At 42.1% G+C, this 17,079-nt stretch overlaps 1 protein-coding gene across 2 annotated transcripts; it reads left to right on the forward strand.

The window, feature by feature from the left end:
* The first annotated feature begins 1,955 nt into the window (after nucleotides 1-1,955).
* Nucleotides 1,956-16,676, forward strand: snx21 (sorting nexin family member 21). Of its 2 annotated transcripts, XM_088608326.1 has the most exons (6): nucleotides 1,956-1,970; nucleotides 4,644-4,764; nucleotides 5,492-5,555; nucleotides 7,807-8,060; nucleotides 10,017-10,162; nucleotides 11,354-16,676. In XM_088608326.1, the coding sequence occupies exons 4-6, from the start codon at nucleotides 7,808-7,810 to the stop codon at nucleotides 12,116-12,118; spliced, it is 1,164 nt and encodes a 387-aa protein (XP_088464452.1). In that variant the 5' UTR covers nucleotides 1,956-1,970; nucleotides 4,644-4,764; nucleotides 5,492-5,555; nucleotide 7,807; the 3' UTR covers nucleotides 12,119-16,676. The 2 variants fall into 2 exon arrangements, with proteins under 2 accessions (XP_088464452.1, XP_088464450.1); XM_088608324.1 differs by lacking the exons at nucleotides 1,956-1,970; nucleotides 4,644-4,764; nucleotides 5,492-5,555 and adding an exon at nucleotides 5,693-5,855.
* The last annotated feature ends 403 nt before the right edge of the window (nucleotides 16,677-17,079 follow it).

Below are 17,079 nucleotides of genomic sequence, written 5' to 3' on the forward strand. Positions count from 1 at the left end.
CACGTTGCCTTCCTTACCACAGCTGTTTTGGCTAATTAATGACAAGCCGCAGCTATGGGGGGCTCTTCAAGACACACTGAACAGCTCCCGGAGGGACGAGGGGACCCCCACAAGGGGAGGACCATTCCACCGACAGTCCCGGAGGGGACTGTAAACAAGCATAAGGCCAGCGTTGGGGCAGGCTGATACTTACCTTCAAACAAGCAAATATACACTACTGGAAGTTAGAATTTAAAATCTATCTGTGAAAATACTTCATTTTAAGAAAATAGCTCATTTCTACACTGCTTCTTGTAGGTTCATCTTTCAATTTATGAAACTATCCTTTATAAAGCTTAGGATTTTCAGCCTGTTGAGTCATACTCTGGTTGATAAGACAAAGCTTTGTTGCCTGATGTGTAATGAAAAGAATGATTATATTTGTTGGTAGTGATGAGGGCAGCACAGAGTGAAGTCTGTAGCTTGGAGGTAAAGGCCAAAACAAAAACAAAAAGGCATTTGTTTTGGGTGAAAGCATGTGGTGTCTCAGTGTATGACAATGGCCCAGGTAATCCTCTGACATCTGTTTATTAAAAGCTACCTGCCCAAACGAGATCATTCCTTTTGAATTTGGGCCAGTAATTCAACAGTTTCCTCATGCTCTACCTAATCGGCAGGCACAGTTTCACGCCTGTGACTCATAAATTGCCATCCTCCTCAGGGTACTCTTCTTTAACGAACCTGTGAAGTCACTTCTTGTGTTTCGCCATGATCAGTGTACGTGTTAAAATACACACATGGTTTTCTTAATTAACTCAGTAAAACAAGGACCCAGACACATAATACTGAAGCTTGGGTGACTCCTTGTAGTTGCTGCTGCCATTTGATCTTTGACTTTTTTTAATGCCAAACCTGAATCTGACATTTGCAATTGACATTGATAATTGATTGATGGGAAATTTGGCCAGGACGCCAGGGTTACACCTACTCTTTTCGAGAAACGCCCTGAGATTTTTAATGACCACAGAGAGTCAGGACCTCTGTTTTATATCTCATCCGAAGGACATCGCCTATTTTACAGTATAGTGTCCCCGTCACTATACTGGGGCATTAGGACCCACATGGACTGCAGGGTGGCCCCCTGCTGGCCCCACTAACACCTCTTCCAGCAGCAACCTTATTTTTGCTCAGGAGGTCTCCCATCCAGGTACTGACCAGGCTCACACCTGCTGACCTACAGTGGGTTGCCAGTTGTGAGTTGCAGGGTGATATGGCTGCTGGCTAGAAGCAACATGACAGCGTGTTAAGTTCCACATCACCACGGATCACATGTGTTTTTGCTTCTTTCATTGCAAGTAGTGTCCAGTCTCATCAGGTAGATGACCCTTCAAAGGAAAACTCTTCTGAACTGCATCACACACAAACAGCTATTAAGGACTTGGGTCATAATTTGAAGCTGTGGTAAAGAAAGACAGCTGTGTTCAAAATCCATTTGCAAAGTATGCTGCTTCAGTAGTAGTCATATCTAATCCATATATTTAAATCAATTCAGGGCACCATTGTAATGGTGATCTGTGCTCTGCCTCAGTCAAAATACTGAGAAATGACTTGGAACAACTGAGACTCCAATCCAGTTATGAAAATTATATTTATGAAAAGATTTAGAAAGAATATTTAGTTCTGTTCCAAAACCTCCTGGGTGTCTACACCAAGCTCTTAAGGGGAACTGCAGTGACAGTTTCTCAGACCGATTATTTAATCTCATTAATAAAATAAATTCATTGATGTAAAGAAAAAAAATACACTTTGTTGACTTTTTTGTATGTTGTCGCAAACCCCTGGTTTTGCCATTAATTGTGACGTGATGTGGCCCTAACTGCTCACTAGTCACTGTAGTGACTAATGTAATGTGATGTACGACCGAATAAGTACAGGTGGTGCAGCAGACATTTCACCGCAGAACGTTTCCAACGTGCATACAGAGTTAACAAGTAAGTTCCATTTATCAGCCAAACCATCTCAAAATCCCAAATCTTTCAAATATTTCTATTGGATTAAAAGAGATGTATTCGCAAGCCGCTTCACTTTACCTGAAGTTTTGTTGTCTCGTTCTGAATCGCAGAAAATGACGGCAATATGGTGCTGTGCATACCTGGAAATCTATTTCGTGATGTAAACTGGAGGTTTTACAATTACTGTGTAATGCACTCATCAATGCTGAATTTTTCTAACCCCGAAATATAAAACAATAGCGTTGCGGTTCCCCTTGAACAGAGAGACACTAATTTAGGATGCAATTAGAATAAAAAGAAGAGCACCACTGCTGTAAATGTACGTAACATAACATTTTTACAGACAAGATGTAATTAATTTACAATAGGGCGCCTCTAGATACCAAATGAGAAAAGAACACGACGGATAAAAATGGAAAATTGAGATAGTGAAAATAGTCATCTGACTAATTCCTACATTGATAACGGAGGTCTCCAGCCATTGTCCCGGAGTACCCAAGTTCAGTTCATGTAACCCTGAAACCGTTTTAAGAAAACAAGATCTTGAACGCTGTATGGCATCTTCTCCTTTTTCCGTAAGGCAACAGTGGCTTCTAGCGGCCATCTTGCTGTTACTACAGACGGCCCGGCGTGCTTTAATTTCTCGCTATTCTGACAGACCGTGATATTACACAGTGTGCTGTACGCAGTACCGTGGGCTTAATATAATTGTAACATTTATCCTGGGGCTTGACATTACAATAGGCAATATAATCATAAGGTAATGGTAAAAACTAGGAGCTGATACGTAGGGACTGGATAAAGCAGATATGTGAACTAACAAGCTCAGTGAAGTGTTCCTTATCCTCATATCGTTTACAAAATAAACCCGTTATTTAGACAACACGAACGCAGAGTCGCATCTTATAGCGGGTGAGCTTTCGAAGTTTGCCAAAGTAACTATGGTATTTATAAACTTTAAAAAAAAGAATTATCCTACAACGCCAATATTGAAGCACATTACAAGTAACATGGAAAAAAGCCGACGGGGGATACTTCAAAAAACTAAAATCACCAAATATATCTCACCCACCTAATCTAAAACAAAAATATCACTTGTGTGTTTACGGTACTGTTCACAGCAATAACCCCTGCCACACACAGGGTGAGGGGGAGCAAATTGGTTCAGTTGTTTCGGTCATTTTTGCTGCATTTTTCTGACATGCTACATGGTTTTATTGTTTGGAACTAAGCAAAGTTCACAGCAAAGAAACGTGAACACAGCCGAAATCGTCACAATCTCCTGTTGAGCAAAGATAAGCATTGATTGGTATCTTGCGGTCTTTCTAACTCTCTCTAACTTCAAAGAGGTTCATTCAATCGGTTTCGACCATAAAAAACATTCTTACAAGCTTTGAAGTTTTTAGTCACAACTGTCTGTATATAAATCATAGCGTAGCAGCTCCTTTCTTATCACGTACAATTGTTGGAAAAAATCCTATCGGATAGCTTTCGTCTAATCCAACAGTCCTACCCTATCAGTCTGCCAGCGACATACTGTACAGTATTGCCTTCGTCTGAAGCTGTAGTCCTGACAAAATCAGATATTCTTCCCAGCTTTATGCCAGATAGTCTTCCCAGCTTTATACCAGGGAAAGCAGATACACTTTTCTCCGGCTGAAAGGTTAGAGGGGCAGAAAAGCGAACATCTGGGTATTACCCCAGTATCCTGACCAAAGTACCCCCTGGCCTTTAAAAATCATGACCACTAACAATCTCCATCTCTGAACTGGCTTCATCACTCTGTTCTCCTCCCCACTGAGAGCTGGTGTGTGGGGAGCGTACTGGGACACTATGGCTGCTGTCGCATCATCCAGGTGGGGGCTGCACATTGGTGGTGGTGGAGGGGAGTCCCCATTACCTGTGAAGCACTTTGAGTGGAGAGTCCAGAAAATAACTATATAAGTGAAAGGAATTGTTATTATCTGTGTAACCTAAGGATCTCCTTCTCTTCCTAGTTCTTAGAATCTGCAGTCGATTCTACGCTTTTCAGTCACCTCACTCTGCAGAGTCCAGGGCAACTAATAAAGACCCTAGCCACTATTTTAACACCGTGAATTCCCAGTCTTTTTTTTACCCCGAATTCTTAATGGAATCGCGGCAATATTTTTGTTTTATCTTGGGAGGCAGTCTTTAGAGTCGGTGGCGCGCTCTTGCGGCAACAGTCATATTTGCAAGGTTTAAGTATCTCACATTTTTTACGATAAAAAAAATAAACACTAAAATTGAGTACATATCAAGAATATCTGATCGTAAAGCCAGCAGGAGAACTTTGGACACTAGCGATGATAAGGGAGAATTTGATTTACTGAATTACTTGTCTTATTCGAAAGCTGTTCTTCACCTTCATCTTTAAGATCACAGACCTACAGTATTTCAGCTACACTTGATAAAACAGCGCAGTGTTTAAGATAAAGAACCTGTGGAAATGCGATCCCCGAACAGCTGTTAGCACTCTCGAATGCAGTGCGAGTCAGTGCTCTTGTCGCATTTCTACTGAAAAAAAAACAGGTAGTGCTTCACGTGGGGGGAAAAAGTCAGTTGTAACAACATTGCATTGACTTTCTCCTGCCAGTAGAGAACAGATGTCTAGTACTTTTGTATTTCCTCCAGTTTTCTGATGCAGGTAGACGGCCTCTCCTGGCTCACCAAGACGACCCGGTGAGAATAATGGACGTCAGGCTGTTCAACGCTCCAAGCGGTTGGAGTGTCTGGTCCCGCATCATTCCCACCCGTGAGTGTTCAGCACCACTGGCCCACTAGAAAGAGCTGTTTAGCTGTGGCAAGCAAGTAGAGGACAGGCTGCCCAGTACGAGTTCTGTGGGTGACTTTGCTGGAAACAGTACCCTAGAAGTGGGATATTTCTGGAAACCAAGAAACAGGGTGAAGACAGATCTAGAGAAGCAGCTGGAACAAGTCAACAATTAGCTTTGGGAATTTAGAGCTCAGATGGACTGACTGCGAACAGACACTATTTCGACAGACACCGGCACAGTTTTGCGCAATTATTTTTAATCCCTATTTATCAAATTGAAACGTCAGGTAAAAGCCTTTGGAATATATTAATCGATATTGTACATAACATACACTGATTGATTTATTTTTAAAAAAACATTTTTCTTTAATTTCCGTACGCCACGAGAATTACCAGGATAAGCGGATTGAAAATGGATGGATGGGTGAAGGAAGCTTCTATTCATTCTTAGTACATCAGCCTCTTCAACGTAGTCCAAACTAAACTCTGTTGGTTTAATTCAGTTCCCTGATATCCGCAAACCTCCAGGCGGCAGCAGACACCCATGAGTTTAACATGAAGTGTCCGGGGTCTAGACAGTAAATACCTGCCCGGCTATTTTTCACCTGTCATTATTCTTCATTTCTCTTTTGCAATAAAATGTACATCCCAAATTTCTCCGGGATGTTTTTTTTAAATACACGCCATCATTGTGGCTTTGTTACAGAGGGAATGAAGCGGATTAAATACCACTGCAGGGATCACAATTAACATCCTCAGTGTCGTCGCGGGTGAGTTACAGTATTTCGTATTTTGGTGATTTTTCCCCCCTTAGTTTCAAAGCTTCGAGTAGCTTTCAAGTGCACATTAAAGAGTGAGATCGCATTAAGGGAGGGTTTTTTAAAAGGAACTGCAATTATAATAATTACGGTAGTGTGGAAAACACTCCCTCCTAAATTCCAATTCCCTGGTGCCGAGTTCCAACTTCAACGGGGTCCAAAGTGGACAATGTGAATCAAAATAGCGTACAGGGAATGCACAGAGTCTATCATCTGTTAACAATTATTCCTTGTAAGAGCAGCATCTGAGAAGTAAGTTCTGTTATATGTTGTTTTGCACAAATATAAACCCGTTTTGTCTTTAGCGCGCTCCTGAGAAACTGGATATCGACTTTCAGCGATTTAGTGTTCACGCTAATGTGACAACTTGCCAGTTACTTTTTTAAATGTTTCTATAGCCCCGTTATTGTTTCTAATGGATCAAAATGGATATATAACTTAAAATATGGGTTGTGCAATGAATATATATATACCTAGTTGGCGAAATGTGACAACGAGAGCGGTCATTTTTATTTTTGTTTTCAAAACAAGGCGATCCTACGTTATTATTTGGCATGCTTCCAAACGTAGTTTATGTTCCAGCATCGTGGCTTCAAGGAAGTTATTCTAAGCAAAAAAATGCCCATTCGTGCGCATAACGTGTGTTTCTTCCCGTCGCTGTCCTGAATCTACTTTTGCGTGTTTACGCTTCGTTTTTTAGTGATCAAGTTGTCTGGGTTGTTTAGGCCTCTAAATGTTGGGAGTTTTGCAAAAGAGCATACAAACACGTCCAAAACATTGCAATCCTCGGTGGCAGCGTCAGATACAATTTCTGTGCAACATTTATTTTGAGTCATTGAGTCGTCGTTAGGTGGGAAAGTATTATAACTGAAAGTCGAATTAATATCACGCAGGTCTAAAATCAGCACGACGAGTTTCAGATGCATAGATGTGAACACGACTTTAACATGACAAATACTGCGTAGTAGACAAAATATGAATGTGAAAATGTTAGAACACGAATTATTACTAGTGCACATTGGAATTCTGTTAAACGCGGTATCAACACTCATTCAGAGAAGCCCGGATATGAGATAACTGTAGCATTTCAACATTACGTTGTTTTGGATGCGAGTAAAATGTATCTACAGTATAACGCAATAGGAATGGGACCAAATTACAGCACTGCTGAAACAAGTATTTATTTTCCGTCTAGCATTGCTTAGCGAGCTAAAACGTTTCCTGCAACTACAGACACCTCCTAGAGTTTATTTGTAATACTGCTTTGGTAACAAGTTTGTCAAGTTACTAGAATAGTGCGATTTCAAAATACCAGTATGATCTCATGCACTCTTTGGCTTGTGTGCGGCTATATTCGGCTTCAGTTTTTTTTACATAGTCCTGGAGAGATTTGCATTGGCTGAACACGAATAATATCGGAAGTTTCGATAGCCGTGTTTGCTCAAGTTATCTTTTTTTTCTAGTTTGCAAACTTTTTGGACCCCTAAGCTGTGTTAAAGACACTTTCTTTATTCGTTCTTCTGCTTGTTTTGTTTTTATTCTCGTGTCCGGTGTATTTTAAACAAATGTATGTAATCTGTAGCGATCACAGAACACTAGGGTAATTGTGTCGCGAGTTTCACTTGGACACGTTTAAACTAATTGGGTAATTTAAGGAGCCCGGCAATGCACATTTAGGTTAGGGTTCGTGTTCTTAACGTTTGAGGCTGACGGTTTGAGATGATCAAAACTGGTTGAGATCATCATGGGCAGTTGGACTTTGAGTTGAGTTGCAGTAGTAATGGGTGAGGGTTTGATTACACTGGCTTTGATGATGTGAGGGGTGCGTACTGTTTGGATTTGGGACCCCACCAGTATGCACTTACTGTGTGTCGTGTATGGCTCAGTAAGAACATGGATTAGTCCAGGGCCTTGTTCTGCAGAACATGGTTTGTAAAGCAAGCCACCAATCAACATGCAAGAAAGTAACATTCACAAAACCTCATTTCTAATTCATAATTAGCAGCAGAAACACCTTCGTTTCTCCTTTCCCACATGTGTACTCCAGCGTTTGTCATTCTGTATGAGCTGCATGAATTCTCAGAAATCTTCTGCGGGCTTGTTTTGAGCTATGGTTTCATGCTCTCTGAGTTCGTTGGTGAGTGTACGATACAGTGCATGATGGGCATGTTTCGGGTGATGCTGAAGTGTGTTTGTGACCCAGGATGGCCACTAAGTTCCTGGACCGACTGCGCCGCACGCTGTTCAAGGAGGGGGTAGCCCCGGCAGAGCTGGGCCCTCCAGAGGAATGCCCCGAGAGCTCGGAGCTGGACGATGACACGGACTGCGTCTCCTCGCGCCTGAGCGGGACACTCAGCTTCGAGGGGGAGAGGGGGCTTGAGTCGGAGGACCCGGGAGAGAATTCCGAACCCGACAGCGATTCCGACTTCCTGGGGGAGTGCACGGAGAATGGATCGGGTACTGCCTGCCCCTGCCCTTAAAAAAAAATAAAAAATTGAGCTTCGAAGCTTTACCTCTCATAGGCGTGTTGTATTGGTTGGGTTTGGAAGCTGTAGTTCCGCAGGCCTTAAGCTTAGAAATTCCCAGGGATAATTCAGACCGAATAAGACAAGGAAACAATTGAATGGTTTAAAAAAAAAAGTTTTCCAAGATCTCACAAACCTCCTGACCCAGAAGTAAATATTGCTGCTGAAGTAATTGAAAATTCCTGTTTTATTACAAGAATAATACATTTCATACACAGTAGATATTCAAGAGCTGCAGTTATTTTCACCTGTTAATCGACGTGAAGCTTGGTGATGTTACGTGACCACTGGAGGAGAGATTTGAAGAGATGTGCAGCAGTGTCTACTATATGTAAATATACACGACAGAAACATTTTAACTGTAAGAAAAAGGTGTAACGACATCGCTCTGTTTAGTATATAAGAAATAATGCTAGATCCTTCACTCAACTGAAGTGTGGATTTGGGGAGATAAAGGACTGCTTTTAGAATGCAGTATGTTGTAAGAGACTTGCTTTCAATGTTAGTAGTGACAGACACAAGTCATTCAAAATCTTTACTCCCTTTGAATGTTAGCTGAGAGGCATAGTGTATACATGACTAGATAACCTAGGTACGCTCAAAAGGTAAGATTGAACAGCACAAGTGAATAGGCTTTGAACTAATCTCATAATTACTTTATATCTTGGGTTTAACCCTAAGCAGTATTTTCTAGAACAGTATAGAGAACAATTGGGTTTCACTTCTGTTTCTGAAATGTTGTGAAAGTGTGGTGTTGCCAGTTTCCAAACTAAGAGAATTTCAGAGATGAGTTGTTTGTTTCTCTTGAATTGTAATACAGCAATACTTCTCTTAAAACTGAAGGAGTGGCTCAGAGAAAGATGCATTATGGGAATCAGTGCTTGGGTTCAATGGGGATGTGATCAGAGGAACTTCTTTTCTTCTGTAGCAGCAATACGTGAGGGCTTCGTCGAGAAACCGGTAATAGCAATTCTCGCATTTCTAGCACCTAATATTACGAAACTCCATCTTGCACAGAAAGCAGTTTTATTTTTAAATGACTGTATAGTTACTGAAGAAAACTGCTGCTATGTACAGTATCAGTACATTCAGTCTGTGCCTGCATAGATGAACCACCGTCTCCACTCTTCCAACTTGGCAGCAGAGGGACACTGATGGGAAGAGCCTACTGTACGTGTGCCAGGCTGTTACCCGGTTATACTGGAATATCAATAAGCTAAACAGGCAAGATCACAGCAGAGCTCTGCTCATGCAGTGGAGTAGCAGAACAGTTGCAAATGGCGCTGACTGTACTGTCCAGTAAACATATGTATCATGCTGGAGTCTTTTTTGGCTGAGAGCTTGCATGCTGTATCCCACTATTCCCTGTCTTTAGTACCAGTAGTATGAGAATGCACATCTACAAGCTATGCTAAACGTGGTCTAGTGGCTTCTGCCTGGCCTGTGTGCATGTTAAAAATGTCTGTCCGCCCATTTTCTAACAGCTGTTGCCAGTTCAGGGTCACAGGAGGGGCGGAGCCTGTCCAGGCTAGCAGTGGGCTCAAGGCAGGATACACCCTGGATGGGACGTCAGTCCATTGCTGTACATGTGTCTCTGGAAATAATGGCCTCTCTCTTAAAATAATGGCCAGGACAAATGGCGCTGTGGCAATTTAGCACTGAAAGAAGCGGCGCTAAGAGTGGTATTGCTGTACTGCAGTTCTAGTTAAAAACATCACCCCCTGAACTGGATAATTCCACGACATGAAGTTGTGATGGTCAACTCCCATTTCCACACTGGACTTCCTGAAACAGGTGAAAGAGTAGGTCTACAGGTTGTGACCCAGTGTCTCTGTATTGCATATTTCATAAGACTGGCACAAACGACTGACTGGTTTTTATTTCACAGATAGCAGCCCAGTGGGGCCTCAGTCACTACTGACACAGCAGCTGCAGGAGAGCTGGCGCAGGTCACAGAGCCGGTATATCCCGGAGAAGCTGGTGTTTGAAGTGACTGATGCCAGTGTGGTGCAGGAGGGGACCTCAAAGTATGTGGTGAGTGCGAATGTAGCTGTACCTGTGACAGTGCAGTGTTGTCACATGTGACCGAGCAGCGCTGATTGTGTAGTGTGTGAAGGAGGGGGAGGGGAGAGTATAAATTAATATGTAATTTTTTGTATAGACGTGATCTGATAAATGTGGGTTGTTTTGCATTAGAATGTATTATAACCTCTAGCATACTGTTACATCAGTATATTTTAAAACCTGTCTAGTCTATGTCTGTCTAGTCATGAATACTTCATTCTTCTTTTCAGCAGCGCTTTGTAATAGAAGCTGAGTCTACAATTAGAGCAGGTTGTGAACAGGAATAGTTTTTCCACTAGTGTTTAAACATTTATGCAATGTATCACAAACATCTCTCATAAAAACATATTCCTTGTGTGAAGTATAGCTAAAAGGGATATAGGAACAACTAGAAAGAATCTGGTGATGGCCGGTGCTGATTGCGGTGTTGTCACAGGCCTCTCCACAAGCCTGTGCTGTTAGTGTGCTGAGAAATTGCTTTTGAAGTGCATTGGTTATTGCTGGGGAGTTTTTGCTGAGGAGACATCGGACATGCATCCATACAAAATGTGCATTCTGAGGGTCGGCCAGAGATGCTGTGAAGCCAGGCCTTAGCTAGTTCACCCTGCAGATTACATCTGGCAGCCCACTGAAACTCAGCAGGTGTGAGCCTGGCCAGTACCTGGATGGGAGACCTCCTGGGAAAGCTGAGGCTGCTGCGGGCAGAGGTGTCAGTGGGACCAGTAGGAGGTGCTCACCCTGTGGTCGGCATGGGTCCTAATGCCCCAGTATAGGGACAGGGACACTATACTGTTAAAGAAAAGGTGCTGTCCTTTAGATGAGATGTAAAACTGACATCCTGACACGCTGTGGTTCCTGGGGTTTTTCTCAAAAAGAGTAGGGCCAAATTTCCCCCTGGTCTTTACCAGTCATGGCCTTCTAATAATCCCCATCTATGAACTGGCTTCATCACTCTGCTCTCCACCTCACTGAGAGCTGGTGTGTGGGGAGCGTACTGGATCTGCCGTTGCATCTTCCAGGTGGGGCTGCACACTGGTGGTGGTGGAGGGGATCCCCATTACCTGTGAAGCGGTTTGAGTGGAGTGTCCAGAAAAGCGCTATAGAAGTGTAAGGAATTATTACTATCCGGCCTGTTAAGCTGGTCTCCTTGTCCGTCCTCAGCTCTACACCATCCATGTGATCAGGTCGGGCACGTTCGACAAGACCCCGGCGGTCATCACCCGCCGCTACAGGGACTTCGAGCAGCTGCACCGGCGGCTGCGGCGGCGCTACTGGGGCGAAATGGAGGGCGTGTCGTTCCCGCGGAAGAAGCTGCGCAGGAACTTCGCGGCGGAGACGATTGCCAAGCGCAGCCGGGCCTTCGAGCAGTACCTGACGCACGTGCACTCCCGCGGGGAGCTACGGCAGGCCCCCGTCTTCCTCGAGTTCTTCTACCTGGGCGACCTGCTGGCCGGCCAGAGCCTGCTGCGCACCGGCCTGTACCAGGAGGCCCTGGGGTCCTTGGTGAACGCCCTGAGGCTGCAGGAGAAGCTGGGGTTCCAGCCGCAGCTGCCGCCACACAAACCCCGACAGCACGGCCACTGGCTTTTCACCCTGTCCGCCCTGGTTGCCTGCTTCCAGGAGCTGGACCAGCTGGAAGAGGCGCAGGAGTACTGCGAGCGGGCGCTGAAGGACCTGGCGCCCTCTCGGGACGCTCTCCAGCAGCAGCAGTTCCACCACCTCCTCATCCCCCTCCTGCAGGCCAACGTCAGGCTCTCGTGGAAGATCTCCAAGGACAAGCGCCAGTGGGAGGCTCTGCTGCAGGAGCTGAGGAACTCGGGGGTGGACGTGAGTAACCAGCCAAGCCTCAAAGAGTACCTGGTAAAGGAGAGCCTGGAGGACTGCGAGAGAGAAGCCAGGCCCAAGGTCAAAGGTGATGTGGCCTAGGTCATTTTTATCATCTGGACATATAAAGGGAGTAATGTTCCTGGGATTATTTTTGTGTATACATATTGCATATATTTATTATATATATTTACCTGAACAGATAGTTTGCACAAAGGAAACTGCCCTTAGGTCATTGTTTTATGGTTAGACAGGCCTTCAGATTCATTTAAGATTAAAGGTAAGCTGGGATCTGTCTCTAACGTTGCCGACTTGCTCTCTGCCCATCAGAAAAAGGGATTTTTGGCCTTTAATGAAACATAAGGGAGGAAAAATAAGGGAAAACGACTGGGGAAAGAGAACACGGACACAGTAATGCACTATTTTAAAAGATGTTGCTAATATATTCCAAATCCTGTCAGATTTCAACTTCCGCCGCTTAGTTTACTAATGACAGGTGTTTGATGCCGAGATAAAGTCCTTTGGGAAAGATCATCGTTAGAAGCTCATGTAAGCATAATACTGAAACACAGAAGAAACATTCAGGCCTAAGGATTTAATCAAATGCTTGAAACATTTATCAAACAATTCAGAAAGTTCACATTAATTGTACATTTTAGCCCTGTGGCACAGTTGTCTGCAATTTTCAATCCTTTACATTACAAGGTGGGTGGAGCTGAACGGAGGGAGGTCAGTGTTTGGCTGATCGCTGTAAGTCCGTTGTACCATGAGATTCTGGAAGGCAGGATCCTGTTCTGTAGTTGTGTACATGGCACACAGGGCAGGCAGAGCTGCCCAGAGCTTGTGCATCACTGAGCGCACTGTAGCCGCTCTGAGTGCATGCAGCACAGCCTGTCTGTCTGCCACTCCACGCGGCAAGGTGTCCTGGCTCTCTCTGCACTTGTGCGACTGTCCGCGCATCCTTTCTGCCACATCCACAGGCGTTGCTTTGCTCTGGAAGGAGAGGTCGGATCAGTGGAGCTTCAGAAGTTCACATGTAAACCTAGATCGTTGCTTCTGGAGCAGCACGTATTGAAATCATACCTTCTGTCGCCTCTGTTCTATATAACTCCTAGTCGGGGCCTCGGTATAGTCTTATTTATATGGTTTTAAATCCCTCTTGAATTACCTCCTTGCTGAAACTGTCAGCTCCAACAGCAGAATCCAGACTTCTGCAGCTTGCTGTGTTTTTCTTCTTCTTTGCATTTCCCATGTTACTTTCTTACTCCAATCCCTCCGTTTGGCTCCATATTGTTCCAGTATGTGTATCCGTTTCAAACCCTTGTCCTTACGTAGCGGTCCGCAGCACTGTGCTCGTACCCATCTTCAGACGTTCTCTCTGCTCTCTCACCAGGGCCCAGAGCCCTTCAGTCTCCACCCTTCTCTGCGATGGAGTGAACTACCTCCAGAAACAGGTCCTGCTCAGTTCATAATCGCCATTCAGTGTCTTCCTGTGATCTCTGAGCTCTCATCTACATTTGTCAGTGTGTCCTGGACTCTCCAGCTGGTGGTTTGATCTGCTTCTTGCTCACTGCATTTCCAGCTTATTTTCGGCCTTATTGTTTGTTCACTTGTACGTACATGACTGTTACTCATCTAATGTAAATGTCTTATGTATTGTAAGTTGCCCTGGATAAAGGCATTAGCTGCATAATTATTAACATAATTTGGTGTGCTCTGAGTTCTACAATGCCTGCAAATAATCTTCAATAATCTTCAATAATCTAATAATCTTGGCTACATTTCTTTTTGCAACAGTCTTTCTTTGGTGTTCTGCTGTTTAGAGGGTTAATACGTAGTTCTGGCAGTTTCCATGCATAGATCTTACCAGCCTCTGGATGGGCTGCTGTTGACATAGGTTTGCCAGTTACAGTTTCTTCCTGCTGACAGCGTTGATCCCACCGATGTTCTGTAGTACTCAGGTCAGGAGGAGAAGATGGTGTGTGCCTGCCATGAACACTTGCTTCAAGTGTGTACATTTACCTGCCCGATTGTTTATCCATTTCAAATGAGAAATTTGAGAAAAGTCTCAGTGGAATTTTATTGTATCAAAGAAGGGGAAATGCAGTAATTTTTGTTTAGTGCACAGATTAAGATTCCGTCTTGGCAGCTGATGGTTAAGCTATTACCAATCCAGATGACCTACAGAGCAGCATCAAGGTGCACTAGACTTAGCTCAGGTTTTTGTGCAGACTTACAACTGACATATTTCATACTGAATATGGATTCTAAAGTATGTTGACACTCTTGTTCTTGTGCACAGTATTGGATTAAGACAGATTCATTTTTATGCACTAGTGACCAATAACTTTTCAAGGGAATACTTTCTGTAAGAAAAAGTGTGATTGTATTGACCACTTAGAACGTCCTAATTTGTATTGAGTTGTGCTGTTTATATGGAGAGATTAGTATTTACAGATGTGGGCACTGTGTTCACTTTGAATAATTTACCCATTTGTACCAGTGGTTTCAGAGACCATGATTAATGCTGATTTTAGACTACTTAATGTTATTTTAGGTGAACGAGTCTTGAATGGTTTATTTTGGTTTATGGGCCCAGTTCTGTTCATCAATTTTTATTAACATAGACTTTCAATATAGTCATATAAATGCAGGTTTTATGGCTATAATGAATATTATGTTCTAATTATTTCCCAAACCTATGAACTAAGAAATTAAGGGATGTATTTTTTTTTGCCTTGCAGCTGTCCTTACATTTACTGCCTCTCTATGTATTTAATTTGTTAAAGGGAACTAAAATCTCCAGATGAGAAGTGTTTTTTTTTTATTTAAGATTTAATCTAAACCTGTTAAAACATTATACACACATAAGTGACACATTACACACAGAAGCGAAGGGATTTTCTTAAACACTTATCCAAGTTTAGAGGAGATAACTTATTGCTTTTTTAAATCCACGTGTTCCTTTTATCTCCTTGGATTTGGCACATGCAACCACTATGCAGAAAATGGAAGTTAATGTACTTTGTGGGTATGCTTTTTGAATACATTTAATGTCACACCCGGCTTATGCAGTCTTGATGCACATGTAAACCACATTAGGATACTCTTCGTGGTTTGAAGGTTATGGGAATGGAAATGTTACTCTCTTATGGGTTGGCGCTGAGTATTTTTGTTAAACATAATTTGGTCCCCCAACCTTTTGCCAGCCTCTCATCAAGACATCAATCAGAGTCATTAAAGGTGTTCCATTTTGTTACTTTAATAATTTCAGTTAGTCATCCAATTACCCTAATGTACTGTACACAGAGAACATAAACAACTCCAGGAATGTGGCCTTTATATCCTTGTGAATATCTGCTGTGTACAGGCTAGTTACGTGGATAATGTGTACTGTGTTTCTGTGCATTGCTTTTACATATTACGGTATATTACACAAATCATTTCAATGTAATTTCATTGTTACGCAAACCAAAAATACATTTCCATGATCACTGAATATTAGGAGGTATAGATTTGTAATTGTAGTGTTGAGACATTGTTTCCTAAGGCTAAAAGCATTTCATTGGTGAATTATTTTAATTTCACAGGAGTGAGTACCTGTTTTTAGGCCAAGTTTGCAAGTTATCTGTGCTTTGCAAGCTACAGTGTCTGTACTGATCCAATATCCCTTTCATCCGGAAAAAATGTCCCAATAACGTACCTTTTTTTAAGGCAGTGTTTCACAGTCCTGGTTCTTGACTTATGGTTCTTTAGAAGTTATTTCATTAGAATATAAATATTTGGCATACAGTAATGGGCTCTACCATTTCAACTGATTTTAGCTGTTATTTGTACTTGGATCTTAATTTTATTAATGACTTTTAAGTGTTGTATTTCCAAAAAAATGTACCCAATGTATTGTTCTGCTTGGTTTAAAATGGTTATTCCTGGTTTTGGAATAATTTCTAATTGGTTTTCAATTAATAATGTGCAGAAACAAGCAGGAATGACGTTGTATTAAACATTTCCATAACAAGCTATCTTTCAGATGCATTGCTCTTTGTTCAATCCCGCCAGGTCCTCTTAAAAATACCTTTGATTTGGAGATGTGAAAACTAGCATGTGACATTGGGTTCATGCTCATGCAGCCAGGTTGATAGGGAAACTCACTAACCTCTAAATGTGAGCTGTATCTTTACATTCCCACTATTGGGAGTGTACTTTCATTTAACATTGAGCCCTTAAACTTGATTTTGTTAAAATCTCTAGAAATATATCTTCTAAAAGTGCAAATCTTTGCACGTCCATTGTTTGCTTCCAACGGCAGCCCAACTTTAAAATAATGCATCCGACACCAATTACTAGAATTTGAATGTGGATTGTTTTCCACATTAAGAACCTGGTGCTGAGATCAGTCTATAGTCTTGTATTCTACAATTCATAGACCCAAAAATCAACAAGCTGTCAATTTAGCAAAGTAATGTGAATGGTCTATTAAAAAAAGGGAAAATGTATTATCTTTAGAACTAATAAAGTTTGAGGGCTTAAATCAAAATAGGGAAAAGTATATATATATTCAATGCTGAAGGCACATTTTAGTTTTCTTTGTTTTTTCATGGTTTTGAAATGTGTTGTCAAAACTGATTTTTAACCAATAAAAATGTATTGCACTACATAATTAGTGATTTAGAACCGTTTTCTTGAAAATAAATAAAAGCTGAACTGCAGACCTTTTGGAGATGGGAATGACAATGCGAGCTTTTCTGGATGTTGTTCAAAAATTAATACTCAGAATAGTATTATGAAGTAAATGGGTTTACAGATTCCACTATAAAACATAACTATTGCTTGCCAACACAGATGATGAGTAAGTTCTGCTGAGGCTCACTTTTATAGCAAGGCCATTTATCTTTCCACATGACATCTTGTTAGAATCTGGTATCGATATGTTACTTTCAAGTTACATCAACAAGCATTTGTAACAAGATGGTAGATCTTCTGTCGCTGTGTGCAGTTAACCTTTGGGAATCTTACAATTATTAAAATACTTAGCAACTGCTGTACTATTAACTTTTTAAAAG

The sequence above is a fragment of the Lepisosteus platostomus genome, chromosome 15 (assembly GCF_059453375.1).
Source record: "Lepisosteus platostomus isolate fLepPlt1 chromosome 15, fLepPlt1.hap1, whole genome shotgun sequence".
In the NCBI taxonomy this organism is placed as follows: Eukaryota; Metazoa; Chordata; class Actinopteri; order Semionotiformes; family Lepisosteidae; genus Lepisosteus; species Lepisosteus platostomus.

Excerpts from the sequence above, each read along its gene's own strand:
- snx21 (XM_088608326.1), top strand. The coding sequence starts at position 7,808 with ATGGCCACTAAGTTCCTGGACCGACTGCGCCGCACGCTGTTCAAGGAG. Across the intron at positions 8,061-10,016 it reads GTGCACGGAGAATGGATCGG|ATAGCAGCCCAGTGGGGCCT; the intron begins GTACTGCCTGCC and ends TTTATTTCACAG. Across the intron at positions 10,163-11,353 it reads AGGGGACCTCAAAGTATGTG|CTCTACACCATCCATGTGAT; the intron begins GTGAGTGCGAAT and ends GTCCGTCCTCAG.